At 38.5% G+C, this 16,004-nt stretch overlaps 1 protein-coding gene across 2 annotated transcripts in view; it reads right to left on the reverse strand.

Moving 5' to 3' along the window:
* The window catches only part of LOC118427684 (transmembrane protein 268-like), a 22,509-nt gene extending 6,511 nt beyond the window's left edge, over positions 1 to 15,998 (reverse strand). The window contains exons 1-9 of one of the 2 annotated variants that reach the window (XM_035837579.1): positions 15,450 to 15,998; positions 14,983 to 15,045; positions 14,092 to 14,207; positions 13,081 to 13,341; positions 12,687 to 12,794; positions 12,411 to 12,446; positions 11,786 to 11,902; positions 11,355 to 11,492; positions 9,832 to 10,883 (exon numbers count right to left, since the gene is read on the reverse strand). In XM_035837579.1, the coding sequence (XP_035693472.1) occupies positions 10,701 to 10,883; positions 11,355 to 11,492; positions 11,786 to 11,902; positions 12,411 to 12,446; positions 12,687 to 12,794; positions 13,081 to 13,341; positions 14,092 to 14,207; positions 14,983 to 15,045; positions 15,450 to 15,873 (1,446 nt within the window). In that variant the 5' untranslated portion in view covers positions 15,874 to 15,998 and the 3' untranslated portion in view covers positions 9,832 to 10,700. Of the gene's footprint in view, positions 1 to 9,831; positions 10,884 to 11,354; positions 11,493 to 11,785; positions 11,903 to 12,410; positions 12,447 to 12,686; positions 12,795 to 13,080; positions 13,342 to 14,091; positions 14,208 to 14,982; positions 15,046 to 15,449 lie in introns of those variants that run through there. The other variant, XM_035837580.1, reaches the window with a different exon arrangement.
* Between the last annotated feature and the right edge of the window lie 6 nt (positions 15,999 to 16,004).

Genomic DNA, 16,004 nt, shown 5'->3' on the forward strand with positions numbered 1-16,004 from the left:
GTGTTTCAATTACGCATATGAAAAAGGTAATTTGTCAAAATCACAGAGGGAAGGATTAATCACTCTTCTATTAAAACAAGATGCAGATGGTCAGTATAAGGATCCGACACTGCTTAACAACTGGCGACCCCTATCACTGTTATGTTGCGATGTACGCATTCTATCAAAAGTAATTTCACTTAGGATGAGAAATGTTATTGCGAGTCTAATAAATAAAGATCAAAGTGGATTTTTACAAAACAGATTTATTGGTGAAAACATCTGTCAAATTCTTGAAATTATTCAATACTATGAAAATGAAAGATTACCAGGTATGATTTTCATAGCAGACTTCGAAAAGGCTTTTGACAAGCTTCGATGGGATTTCATGTTTAGGACTTTAGAATTTTCTGGTTTCGGACAATCATTTATTAGCTGGGTTTCTGTTCTCTATAAAGACATTACAAGTAGAGTGATAAATAATGGTTATATTTCAGCCCCCTTTTCGCTATTGCGTGGTGTTCGACAAGGTTGCCCGCTCTCGCCGTATCTGTTTATTTTATGTGTAGAACTCCTGGCCACGAAAATTAGATCAAACAACACAATAGAAGGATTAACGATGCATGGAGTGGAAATTAAGGTATCCCAATTTGCCGACTCAAATTTCCCTTTGAAGCCGACATTACCATCTCTCTTTGCCCTAACAAATGACTTAAATAATTTTTCAAAAATCTCTGGATTGGTACCAAACTACAAAAAATGCCAAATTCTAAGAATAGGAACTTTAAGGAATACTAACTTTACCTTGCCATGTAATCTCCCTATAATATGGACAAATGGACCGGTAAAAATGCTCGGAGTTGGGATCACCGGAGACATAAATAAACTTACAGACAATTATCAAGATAGGTTAACTAAAGTTGACAGAACTCTCCAACCTTGGAGAATGTTACCCATGACACTTTATGGCAAGATTACCCTCATTAATACACTTGTGGTCTCACAATTTACCCACTTATTTTTGTCTTTACCTTCCCCCGGAAAAACTTTTTTCCAAACATATGAGCAAAAAATTTTTAAATTCATATGGAATGGTAAACCTGAAAAAATTAAACGTAAAATCCTTTACAATACATATGACAATGGAGGTTTAGGATTAATACATCTACCTTCTTTTGACCTTACCCGTAAGGCTTCATGGGTTCCAAGAATATTCTTCCAGCAAGATTCAAGTCGCAAATCTTTCTTATGTACATCGTCCGTAATATTTAGTAGTTATTTGTATCCGTTCTTACAACTGTCCTTGGGGAAGGATATCGCAACAAAGATATCCACTGATCAAATGAATAATGTTTTTATTAGGTTACTTGTCTCTCCTAATCCCTTTTTCAAAGATGTTTTGAAAGCATGGCTTTCTTTCCAATTTAAACCTCCTGAAACTTTGAAAGAGATACAAGCACAACTCTTATGGTGCAACTCAAGTATCGTAATCGAAAATACGCCTATTATATGGGAAAAACCTCTTAAACATGGAATTTATTACATTAATGACCTTTTGGATACAAATGGACGCTTTTTATCTTACAATGGCCTTCTTGCTAAATTCGGTACAGCATTTGATAAGCTAGAGTACAATCAGATATTATCTGCAATACCGCGAAACTGGAAAAAAAAGCTTTTAGACAACACACCAGTAATAGGCCCTATCTTACCTCATACAGCAAATTACGTATGGCTGAAGGCAACTAAAATAAACAAAATTATCTATACATCCTTTTTGCAATCAGAAAATAGAAACCCACTGAACATACAAAGACGCTGGGAAGATGAATTTAATACAATTTTCCCGTGGAAATGGGTTTTTAGATTAGTTTATGCTGTGACTATATGCCCGAAACTAAGAATTTTTCAATATAAAATATTGCACAGAATGTTAGCCACAAAGAAAATGTTACACATCTGGAAAATTCTAAATAGCCCGAACTGTGCACATTGTGAGGAAGTAGAGACCATTAGACACTTATTCTGGGACTGCCCTAGAGTTGTTACTTTTTGGACAGATTTAGAAATATGGTTTAAAACAATAGTAAATAAAACCTTACATCTGGACTTTCAGACAGTTATTTTAGGTGACATATCTGAAAATTGTAATGTAATCGAGAATTTGTTAATTCTAGTGGCCAAACATTATATTTTCATACAGAGAGACAAAAAACTAGTTGTAAATCATTACATTTCGTATGTAAAGAGATATTACAAGACAGAATATATGATAGCGGAGAGAAGGAACAAATTAGATATCCATTTTAGTAAATGGGAGTCTTTCCCATTTAACCTTGCTAATTAATTGGTCCATTGCTATCTTCCATTGGCATTGTTCTACTTTCTTCTCCACTTGTCCATATTACCTGTCATGTAGTATCCATCTTCGTTGTTATCCTTAACTATGTTCAGATGATTGAATACCAGTTGTTGTAAATGTTTTTTCACTGTAACCTTCGTTCGTTTATTTCCACCTTTATGATATATTATTTTGGATCCGTGGTCTGTGTTTTGTACTTTCTTTCAACTTTTGTAATTTCTTTTGATTTCTGTAAATCTGTGCTTTTCTGTGAAATGCAATAAAAAAATTAAAAAAAAAAAAAAAAGTAAGCGCTTCAACGTCGGATGGCAACCCGGACAATATTTATTAAGTACTGTTGAGCTGAGCAAAGTTTGTTGTTTATGAGTTTTTAGTTGTCTTTGAAGCTTTGACCCGAAATATTGTTACGTCAAACTGCTGAAGAAAAGTTAAGTGACTGCTACGATGATCGTAGATATGGCCCTAAAAACTGATAAAATAAGCCTTCTCAATAGCCTAAAATGCAAGAGCCTTCGGCGCCCCCCAGACCCCTGCCTCGACGCTGTGCAAACTTTCTGGCGAGATCACTGTCGCGTGCTTGCTATCGATGAGAAACTCCGATTAGAGACCGGAGGCCAGTCCATGAGGTACGTACTACATTTTCTAGTCTTCATTATATATCCTTTCTTTTAAAGTTATCGGGAATTCAGAAGGAAAATTTAGCGTCTTAGAATATGTAAGATAACATTCTACCTACTATATATGTCAAACTCCTAGTTCTATTGTAGTGGTTCCACAAATTATCGTTTGTATTCGGTGTTTTTGTTGTGGCCAGTCATCATCTTCCGTAGATAACTTTGTGCATTGTCGGAAATTTTTGTTACCTTGATGGTACTTTCCTGACACTATAGGTTAACACATTATTGACAAGTGTAATAAATGACACTGTGGTTTTCCGGCTGTAAACATAATTTCATAAATTTCATAAAACCGAAAAGACGAAGTGACACAAAACAGCCCCCCTCCCCTCCTTTTCGGACATGCAAGATTCTATTTTCACATGCATATGATTGAGCACATTCGTGTCTTACTTTCTTGCTTACCAACTAACGTTTGCCATCTTTAAGTGTCTTCTCAGGACTGTTTCTATCGTATTGCCTTCATTTTGGTCCCATTTTTTAAAAAGATTTATGCTGGTGGTGGAGGAGGGGAGCAGATCCTCTCTACAACAAATATTGAAGAATGCCATGAAATTGGCTACCCTTTAGTCATGTCAAGGTCTATTTAAACCTCCTTTGTCATACGTTTAGAAACCACTAGTATTCTATCAATTAAATATGCATATGCTTTTTCAGTTGGTTTTAATGTTGACACAAGAAATTGTTTTCCTTCTCTTTCAGTCTTCGATTGCAGATTTCTTCACAGCACAGACCAGAGCTGTGTTGAAGCCAAAGTGGCCACAATACCTGGGCTCCAGCCATGCATGCAATACCACTCAGCTGACCACAGTACCTGGACTCCTGCTGTGCATGCAGTACCCACACAGCTGGCCACAATACCTGTACGCCTGCTGTGCATGCAGTACCCTCTCAGCTGACCACAATACCTGGACTCCTGCTGTGCATGCAGTACCCTCTCAGCTGACCACAATACCTGGACGCCTGCTGTGCATGCAGTACCCTCTCAGCTGACCACAGTACCTGTACTCCTGCTAGGCATACAGTACCCACTGAGCTGTCCTTTCACAGAAATGAAATAAATCAAAATTGTTACTGTTACCCTTGAAATAATGTCTAATTATTTCATATTTATTAGTTGTCGAGGGTCAGAAAATGCAAGGTCATATTTTAAGACACCTACATATATTTGCAACAAGATTAACAGATCAATACAAGGTTTTGGTTACCATAATACGTATTTAGCAGACAAGCAAATTATCCCTACTGCACGCCGAGGCACAGCATTTTGCCTTGCCGGGCTTGAAGTGCTGAGCTACTTTTTCCTGACGATATCCCTAACACGCGGCAAGGCACAGCTTTTTTAAAAGCATTTCTTGTTTAGATACACATCATGCAGAATTGCTGGACATTTAGAGCTGTAAAGGCTTTTTAGCTGAATTGTAATTTCCAACATCAGATTGGTTACAGAAGAAAGCAAAACACGGTGATTCAATTCCTGCATTAATGCAATAAATGAAGAAATATTCTTGGATCGGGCCTTTAAAACTTGTATGATATGAAAGGATACAATCGCCACTGGATAACATGTGCACCGGTCTGTCACAGTCGCAAGGATGTGGGACCTGGCCAGGATGGAGTTCACTTCCAACAAAGTCTTCTTCAGACTTCTTTTCGTCTGAAAAAAGACATGTGAAGGCAAGAAATAGCTATAGTTTTTGAGTCTAAGCATGTAAAAGATGCAACACAAGAGGAAATGAACCATAATCGCGGCTTCATTGTTAGGTAAGCCTTAATGTTCTTTAAATAGTTCAAATATTTACCGAAGCAAATGAATTTAAACTAGAACTGATGCAGTTCATCCAACACAGCGTTTTTCATCCGAAAGTGCAGTATTATATTTTAGAGGAAGCAATCTATTTAGATAGCACGTTTTAAACGTTTGAAAGTATTATAAAAATAATCAAAGCCCCACGATAACATTGATCCTGTTTTGTCCTTTTACATACAATATAGGATGCAAGAAATAATTTATAAGGACTTACCCAGATACGTGAAATGCAGCGTAACAGCAGAGCTACGAGTAGGAATACTCCTATTCCAGCCACGGCTATTAAAGAGCCGATATCCACATCGTCGTAATATTTTCCTCGGTTGATTATGATTGCCAGAAGTATAGCTAATATTGGAGATATGATTAGACAAGTCGGTATCCAGAAGAAGGCTTCATTGGAGCAGCAGCTAAACCCTTCATTTTGCCCGTCTCCATCAGTTTACTGGTGGCCTCGTGATAATCTTCTCTTGGTATCTGCAGATAGAAAGTATTTCCTGTAATTCACGCAGATGATGCTTAGCCCATGTTGATGACATCCGCGCGCGCATCAATTTCCATGCATTCCAGAACCAATAACGTTTTCGACCGCGTCCTGTAAATCGTGAAAGCAGCTGTAATCTAAGCACTTATAAACTGTAAATTCTAAAAAAAAAACATCAGAAAATGGATACTTTTGATTGTCCAAGTAATTTCCAAAGTCAAAGAAGAATACGTGAAAGAACAAACATTAACAATCCGTCGTTCGTGAATACCATACTCTGTGTGTTTAGTTATTTGTTCAACCTTCCTTACCACTTAAATGTCATAATGAAAGCAATTTTTGTTTGGGGGGGGGGGCTTTTTGGATTCGCACGCTGGCATCAATTTCGGGTTTTCCAGAGGATGCCATCCATATAATAAAAACAACAGAGCCTTATAATAATTCAGGTTTGTGTTTTGTATGTGCTTTTTGCTAAGTTCTGTTCATCTTTCAGGTTATACCTTTTCGATCATGGAAAATGTATCATGTGCAGTTTTTAACATATCAAAAGAAATGAAACATAGACAGTCTGTACCCGAATGCCCTTGGACGTCAGCTCAGAAGGGACAATCTGATCGTCAAACCTAGCGCATGGTGGACAGCATGCAGTCGTCGCTTCAATCCTCAACAATTGTTGGCCGTTGTTGAAGTCTGTAAATATAGGTTGTTTACAATCGTGTAGTGTTCATAATGTTCATATCGAATACAACGACGAATGTAATTGATCAAATATGCAGCAAAATAGGATCTTTCAAAATCTGAATAAGATTAAGTTAAAAACGTTTAGCACAATGAAAGTTGAATTGGCTGCAACTATAGCTAACTGTTACCAATTGCGTGGCCAGACTTTGCAATGTCATAGGTCAGGTGACATTGAAAATTTCTTCATCTGTTATTTTTGTCGCTGCACAGATTATCATTTTGCACATTGTTGATCATAATGTCTAGCATAATGAGAATCCTGGTTTCAGTATGGTTAACTTCAGAAAATGTGTCACATTTAGGATTTTTCGCTAACCTGATATTAGACAGTGATTGTAATACATCACGACTGGTCACGGTCCTAATAGAACATCGCCAAACAATTGCATATTTCTATTATCAGGTATAATCTGTTACGTTACACGACCATCAATACTTACTGGGGTTGTAGGTAAATGCTGAGAAGGAATCCGATTGGCTGTTTGGATCGTCTGAGGTGGCTTCTATGAATAGTATAAAGCAACAACGATAGTAAACAAGCCAACAAACAGTTAAAAGAGACAAAGGATTCGTTGTATATAAACTATGATCATGTTTCAATAAGCGAACATTTGTCCCTTGATAGACCGTCGTCCTGAATCTTTCCATCCATAATCACATAACAGCACTTCGCTTTGTTACTGTGCCAATGTATCAATGGAGAGCTTATTCATTACATTTCTTCTTTCTTTCTTTATAATCATATTTCTTTCTGTAAAAGTTTTCCAAGTACATTATGTGTATGGCGGAGTGCAATAAATCAAATATTCAGGATATAATCGACCGAAAAATAAATCAAGTTTCCATATATAGCAAGTTTTTGTGATAAATTATATATAAGATTCTATCAAAGGTTTTTTGTTATATATACCTTTTAATGCACCGATGAATCTGTCGAAAAAGTATGGCGTCCACTCTTCCAGGTACGTCATGTGTTGGAGGAAGTCAGGCAGGTCACACTCGCGGAGCATGACGGGAATGACCTTTTTATTTTCCTCTCTGAGGTTGGCGCCCATCACCATCTGCCGTTCGAAATTGCACCACCTGCTGGCCACGAAGTCTCGCGAGAGTACGAACACGGTCTTTTGGATGGAGCGGACAATGTTTTCGATGATTGACATACCGGGGATAAAATCGCGTTCGTGGAAACAGCACTTGAACCCGAGTTCATCTGATTCGAGCTTGTCGATCATGTCTTTTACCCATGGTGCATTGGCGTTGCTATAGCAGAAGAAGACGTGGTGCTTCTCGTGTTGATCGAGAGGGGGCGCTATTCCCACCACCTTACTTCCGTTGTCGCTATCGTCTTCGCTCTCAGCTTGGGAATGAAATTCTAGTTCCTCACTAGCTCTGTGTTGTCCTGACATGGAAGCACGTGACTGTGTGTCGTCCGAGCCTGCCTCAAAATCACGGGCAACGTCCCTTTCCTGTCCCGCAGCATCACTCATTATTCTCAATCTATGTCAATGATCCCTGAAAACAGACAAACAAACAAAAACAAGAAAACAAGAAATTACAGTCAAACCTGCCCAAGACGACCACCGAGGGACCGGACAAAAACGGTCGATTTGGACAGGTGGTCGCTGAGAAGAGTATCGACTCAAAACATGCCCTATGCAAGGTATAACGGTTTCCGTTGTGTTTAATGGCAAATAGCAAGCACACTGCACGCACGCAAAGAAGCGAGGTATTTAATGTCAAATACAACACACACACTGTAAATTGTAAATTTAACTCCAGCTTTTATACGATACAGTATAATATTTGTACACTAACGTTTTAGACAGTAAAGGAACTTTGATGCTGTCAGTTACCATACAAGCCTTTATGCGTCGCTGTGTTCTTGATCGCCGTATCTGAAATAACTACGGTGCACCTTTCGAATTCTATGCCCGGTACGTCCCAATAGCGTACTTACCCATGGGTGAATGTACAGTACAGTTGGACAAAAGCACTCACACAGATCTTTCTTTAAAAGGTATGAGCTACACAGATCTTTCTTAGAAATTTCTTCCCATATTACAGTAGACTGCCCCATTGACCCACCCATTGACCGCCGCAATCTTTATTCTAAACATAACATCGTAATGGCAGTCAAAATCCGACGCAAACTGGTCGATTTCGGCACAAAATCGCGCTAGTTATCATCAAAAATCGATGAAAACCTCAATTTTGAAAATGATGCGGTCGTTAAGGGGCCCAATTTGGGCCGGTCGCGGTCGCGTTGGCCAGGTGGTCGTTGAGAAAAGGTCGCTTAATGTTTACGTCAATAGGAAAAAAAATCGGGACCGAGAAAAAGCGGTCGAAATGGCCAGGTGGTCGCTGAGAAGAGGTGGTCGCTCGGGCAGGTTTGACTGTATAAGAAAAATAGAGATCCACGACCCCATACCTTCGCCGAATGATTTTCACCTTTACGACTGATGTATTATGTGTTTTGATTAACTATGCAGATAAGGTGCTCTTTTTGTTTAGTTATTGCCTTATCTTGTAATGAAAGAAGGTTATACTAGCATTTTCTAATCGTTTATGCAAATAGGGCCCTCACTTGCTTAATCTATATTCAACGATGTTCACCTTCGCGTAACTTCCAAATGCCACTAGTATGAAATTCTATGAAATTCTGTCCACTATGGAATTATAGCATTTTTATTAGTTATACAAATGTGGTTCCTTATTTGCATGTGTTTCATCTGTCAATATTCTTCTCTTTCTCAGTTACATGTGTCACATATTTGAATAGTCATATCATGGCACGTAGCAGGTTTATAAAATATCGTCATATATTGCTAAAATTTTATTTCTATTTGCATAATTATCAATTAAGGCTACATGTACATAAAAAAAATCATGATGATCCGTCAACCCCACATTCTCTTTCAAAGTCTGAAACTAAATCGGCTCCTGTAGTTTTAAAAAAGCCTCTAGGGGCTAAACCTAGAACGCTTACTATCTGTCCCAAGAGCTATCTGGCACTGAAAACGTACTCCCATAGCGTGACATAATTCCAAAGATCAAACCTGGAATTTGCGATGCAGTGCTCCAACAAGCCGCCAAAACCTAATCATTTCAATGTCTCCTTAAGTCCTGACAACATACCAATTATCAATATAATCTATTCGGGCCTTCTCGAGTTATATTTTCCATCCACATACATACATACATACACAAATGTTTACCTTCTTGGCGACGGTAACTAGGACTACAGACCAGATACCTGTTACAGCGTGCAGCAGAACTTGACAACATGCGATCGTGTGTTTCATGAAGGTCATGCGTGAAAAGAAGGTAGCTAGGAAAATCCCTTACCGTCTGAAAGTGTGTGAAAAGTAGACGTTTCCTTTCGCTGTTTCAGAATCCGTGCTGCTGCTGGTATCGGGTGTGATCGCTGTAATATGTCACTGGTTAGAAGTGACTAGTTTCGGTCGCTACTGACCCGGAAGTGTATCTATGGCTCAACTAGACGTTGCGCATGCATTCACTGCGGGTCAGGTCACTTGTATTGTGTTACTATATACTATAACGTCATTAGTCTCATCATCCGCTGGCCCCCCAGAGAGGGGGGGGGGGGGGCAGTGTCAGCGTTACACAGACTAGCTACTAGTATATGCCTCATTGCTATATATGCAATCTATAGATCGATTTCTCAAAATTTAACCAAATTCTATATTTCAGTTGCGCGTGTGTTTGTTGTTCAAAGAATGACACGAAGGAAGACACAATCAATTTTCAACAAGCAAAGGTAATTACATTATTAAGTTGGTTTCCAGCGTACGCAAAGGGTCACTTCAGTGTACCAAAACACCTGAAGTGTTACCAGCTTTTCATTTTACGACGTCTAATGCTGTAGAAAATATAGCTAACCTGTGCAGAATTTAAAGTAGTACTTATGTAAACAAGAAATATTGGGACAAATCCATGTCAACATACAGACGTATCCAGAAGAGACAGACTATAAAATGTTATGCAAACTTGAAATGGAATTAAGCGCATTTTCTAGTGGTCCAGACCTCTATCTTGATAATTATGTTAGCTTCCATTATCCATTGCTAACTTTATCATCATTCAAAGCATGATATGAAACTACAATCATCTTTATCTTCCAAATCACCACATTTGCAATAGATGTGAATATTTGATAAACCATCATTAAATGAAGTAATGACACAGCAAAGTTAAGTTAGATAAAACTATATCTCGCACTGGTTGGAATCATAACTCGATAACTCTTTCAACTACTCATAATTGCCACTTACAGCAGTCTACTATTTATTATCAAAATCTATTTTAACAAATAGAATGCATGCAGCTGTCGCCTCAATCCTCAACAATTGTCGGAAAATATTGTAATCTGCAAATATTGGGTAGGATGCTCATAGATTTATAAGTTCGCATTGATAAAAAAGACAAAAGTAATTGATAAGCTATGCAGCAGACTAACTGACCAGCTAACCAAGCAAGTAAGGAGCTGATTTACAAACCAACAATCCAATCAGTTAACGGACCAACAAGCCTACAAACCGGCCTCGTTCCAGTTCCATCAAACTGCCAAGGGTACTTTCATGTCCAGTTCCCTTCACACAGTCGATGGTTATTCTATCCAGTGTCTAATCAGACGACTGATGTTCCTGCCCGGTCGAGTTTCCAGCCGAACTCTCTCATCTCCACCAGCTGACACAGACAGGCGCCCTGCTGGGTGTGACCACGGGACTGGCCGGGCTGCGGCAGCTTCTTGGTGACCAGGAGCCGGACGTACTGGTCACTGTACTTCAGCAGGAGGGCGTCGGCTTCGGTCTGGGAAGTGGGGTATTAATCAAATAGGTCAAGTTACAGTTCTTCCCGTATAGGTCGGCGCCCATCTCCGTTCCAATAGCCCTTGACTGTAGTCAGGGGCATAATCTACGGGTGATGTTGTATGTACAGCTATAAATGTTTCCCCGAATGCTGAATGCTAAACAGGGAAAACAGTAATATGTAACATTTCTTAAGTCTTTGGTATTACTCGGTCGGTGATCGAACTCAAGACCTACCGAATGCACGGCGAGTATTCTACCCACTTGGCCATTGTATCGGTATTTAGATCATTAAAGACCTATAATTTTGTAACCCACAGCAGCTACCTCATTTGTGGTTTGAAAGTATGTGACGATACCATATGTGATGAAACCACATTGAGGGTTTCAATATGTCACGTTAGAGAAAATGTGACACCAAGGACATGCCTTACGTGATCATTTTCTATAAGGAGCACACATGTACATGTACCTTGAGTTCTGACATACGGGATGTTCGTGATGAGTTGTCCCCATCTGTGTTTAGTTCGTCTCCACTCCCTTCTGACAGAAGAAGAGCTGCATCATCCACTTGTATGGCTGCGACACAAGACGAGGCACTTTCGGACACCTGAAAATGAATTTGATTACGAGTTTTTTTTTTCTCTCTAGGTACATGGGCAGAGGTAGATAGATTATGAGAAAGAACAGAAAAGCATTGTTCAAAGACTAGGTGTTGAAGATACCCAAATTGTTTACTTGTTACAACTGGAAGCTTCGACTATATCACATAACTAACAATGCTTTATAGCCGAATTCAACATATATAATAACAGTAACTATACATAATTGAAATCCGTAATGTATTAGTTTGTGTAATGTTTTGATTGGTAAAACATTGATATCAACTAATATTTAACCTACCGTATGATCATGCATGTTTGATGTTGATGGCGGATCGGAAAAGTCTGCTTGAATATTCTCTTCCACTGCGGGAGAATCCGATGTGCTCCTTGCCATCAAATCATCTAGAATTCTCATCTGTAAAAACAAATACATGTGGGACATCTAGCAGAAACATTTCATTCACTGAGAATAAATACTTTTTTTTCTCAACGAAGACAAACATGGAAGATCTAATTAGTTATTAAATGACATTATGGAGAATCTAAACCATTCTTCAACTCAAAACTTTGACTTGTCGGTCAGTCCTCCTCAGCTTTCTTATATACTAGTAATCGCCCTGGACAGGTGACTCTATACATTTGTGATGTTAGCAAATGGTCAAATGTTCAGAGAAGGTTGGTGAGCACTGATGTAGATTGCCTTCTTTCACAAAGTACTCCTGCCCAGTATTGAGCATATCAACAGCCTCGAGCTCCAACGAAAGTGTAAGTCTCGTAGATTTAATATGAATATGCGGTGACGTGTACATAGCATTTGAGTCATATTGAAAGGACTGGGCAAACAAAATGTTGGTGTTTGCTTTGAGGAGGCAAACAGTTTAGATTCTCGTTAATAAACATCACACTTGCTCATTGGAACTTACCAGGCAAGATCCTCGCTCATAGTACACAAAATGAAGCTGATTGTGAATGTAAGGACAAAGGTGTAGTCCGATATACAGATCTAGATGTCGCATATACTTGCTGAACATTTGGAACTGTAAAATTTATTTTGAAGATAAAATGCAATTTCCAACACAATAGTTGGTTAGTTATGAAAGACAAAACCGATAATCCAATTCCTGTCAGACATCATTGTAAATAAAAAGGAAGAAAGACTATGATCAAACATTCTTGGGTTGTATGATATGAAAGGATACAATAGCCACAGGATAACACGTGCACCGGTCTGTCACAGTCGCAAGGATGTGGGACCTGGCCAGGATGGAGTTCACTTCCAACAAAGTCTTCTTCAGGCTTCTCTTCGTCTGAAAAAATGATGACGAGACATAGTTTCGTAGTTTGATCCCTTCAAATATGCAACACAATAGCTTCATTGTTAGGTATGAATTTGTGTTCTTTTGATAGTTAGAATATTCACCAAACCAATTGAAATCAAGCTATAACACATAACCATTGATAACTTGAGACCAAATCGCAAATCATTTCAGATAAAATTGTCCTTCACCCAGCAAAGCAGTATCGCATTTAGGGCAAGGAATCTTTCAGATAGCAGAATACAGGTTAGAATTAAAGGAATGATATAGAACCTACCCAAAGACGTGATATGCAGCGTAACAGCAGAACAGCGAGTAGGAATGCTCCTATTTTAACAATGGTTTTGAAGCAATCGTTACTTTCCAATGAGTCGCCTTTTCCGGGACATATCATTGCCATAATGAAAACTAATATTGGAGATAGGATTAAACAAGTCGGTATCCAGAAGCAGGCTTCACTGGAGCAGCAGCTGAACCCCTTCATTTTGCCAGTCTCCATCAGTTTACAGACGGCTTCCTGGTAATCTTCTCTCGGTATCTGCAGACGGAAAGATTTCTTAATTTGTAATTTATGAAATTGATGATGATTCTGTTATAATTCATGCATTCGCTTGTTTTTCCCAGTTGTCAGATCGTGATCTCGCGAGTCTATGTTTTTTTTTTGTTCGTGATGATGAAGATGTACGACATCAAAACTTTGGAGGTACATGTTTTACGTGTTTTCAAGAGTCACTGATTGAAGAATTACTTTATTAACTTACCCATATGTGACAAATGAACCTCTTCAACGATTCCCGGTTAGGCCATGTTGATTTGATTATATGAATGACATCCTCTAGGAATCGAAAAAACTGATGCGAGTGTGCGAACAAAAAAGTTTGACAAAAACAAGTTGCCTTCATTATGAAATCAAAGTGGTCAGGAAGGTTAAACAAATGTTTTTCATGAACTTTCATGCTTAGATTCTTCATTTTTGTTCTTTGACCTTGTAATGTTCTATGACATTGGTGTACGTTTTCCGATATTTATTTTTTGTATTCCACGTCATATAATTGCTTATTTTGAAGCTGCTTTTCATGATTTAGATTATGGTTGAAAACTTTCTTTCTTTGAAAACTTTTTTTCATTGGAAACTGCAAAAAATTGATGCGAGTGGATGTCATCCATAAAATCAAATCAACATGGCCTTATACTTTTTCATTTCGAAACTACATATATATCATGTGCAGTCTCAAAGATATCACATCAAGAAATAAATACCATACTAGTTATTCTAAACAGTCCGTACCCGAATGCCCTTGGACGTCAGCTCAGAAGGGACAATCTGATCGTCAAACCTAGCGCATGGTGGACAGCATGCAGTCGTCGCTTCTATCCGCAGCAATTGTTGGCCATTGTTGTAGTCTGTATATACAACAATTACAATATCATCACGTTTTTATTTCTTAACAGTACTAACGCAATTGACAGAACACGCAACAAAATACAAAATTTCAAAATGTGAATCAATGCTAAAATGGTTAAGAACGATCGCACGGGTAACTTTTTAACAATCAAAGTTGAGTTTGTTGAAACTCAATTAATTGTTACCAATTGTGTGGAGAAACTTTGTCATGTCATAGGTCAGATGGCATCGAACATTTCTGCATAAGTTCTTGTTCTTTTTCTGCTTAGCCCCCATCACAGACATTGCTAGCATTGTGCATGGTGTTAGTTACAAGTGACTGGAACAAATTAACAAACAAAGGTGAGGAAACTGTGTGTGCAAAAACAAGCGGATATAGTGAGTTAGTCTTATTTACTTATATATCATATAATATATATATATATATATATATATAATATAATATAATATATATATATATATATATATATAGCGTAGTCGGGGTCTCGGGTTCGATACTGAACTGGGGAGAGTCCTGCTGCATTGAGTATTGTATATATATATATATATATATACATATATACAGGTTATTTTGCATGCACAATTTTGATCATAATGTTCAGCATAATGGACTTCGCCTTCAGAAAATGTATCACCTTCTAAAATTTTTGATAACCTGGTCGTAGACGGTGATTCTAACATCACGGTTCTAAGGTGGATTTTAAGTACGCAAACTCTATCAGGTATCAGGTATCTTCTGTTAACATGTTATGTTACACGGCCACTAATACTTACTGGGGTTGTAGGTGAATGCTGAGAAGGAATCCGAATGGCTATTTGGATTGTCTGAGGTGGGTTCTGAAAAGCAACAACGATATCAAAATTGCCAACAAACAATTAACAGAGGATTCGTTGCATCTAAATTATGATCATTTTTCATCTAAAGTCATTTCAGTGCCATTTCATCAATGAATAACCGAACATTCTCCCTCTATAGACCTTCGTCCAGAATCCTTCTATTCGGAATCTTATAGCAGCATCTCGTAAATCTACCAATTTTATAGTATCATATATCAATGAAGATCTTATTCATTACAGTTCTTTCTTTCGTTCGCTCGTTCTTTATATTTCCTTCTTTACAAGCTTCCATGTACATTGTATAAAATGCAGTGCAATTCATATTCACGCAAATATAATGGACCAAAATCAAGTTTCCAAAGTTTTTGTACTGAATCTTATATAAAGTTCTATTAAAGGCGTACCTTTCAATGCACCGATGAATCTGTCGAAAAAATATGGCGTCCACTCTTCCAGGTACGTCATGTGTTGGAGGAAGTCAGGCAGGTCACACTCGCGGAGCATGACGGGAATGACCTTTTTGTTTTCTTCTCTGAGGTTGGCGCCCATCACCATCTGCCGTTCGAAATTGCACCACCTGCTGGCCACGAAGTCTCGCGAGAGTACGAAAACGGTCTTTTGGCTCTTTTGGATGGAGCGGACAATGTTTTCGATGATTGACATACCGGGAATAAAATCGCGTTCGTGGAAACAGCACTTGAACCCGAGTTCATCTGATTCGAGCTTGTTGATCATGACTTTTATCCATGGTGCATCGGCGCTGCTGTAGCAGAAGAAAACATGGTACTTCTCCTGTTGATCGAGAGGGGGCGCTACTCCCACCACCATTCTTCCATTGTTGCTACTGCTGTTGCTGTCGGTATCGTCTTCGAACTCGCTCTCGGCTGGGGAATAAAATTCTAATTCTCCACTGCCCTTTCTTGGTCCTGACACGTTGGAATACGACTGTGTGTCGTCTG

Source organism: Branchiostoma floridae, chromosome 12 (assembly GCF_000003815.2).
Source record: "Branchiostoma floridae strain S238N-H82 chromosome 12, Bfl_VNyyK, whole genome shotgun sequence".
Lineage (NCBI taxonomy): Eukaryota > Metazoa > Chordata > Leptocardii > Amphioxiformes > Branchiostomatidae > Branchiostoma > Branchiostoma floridae.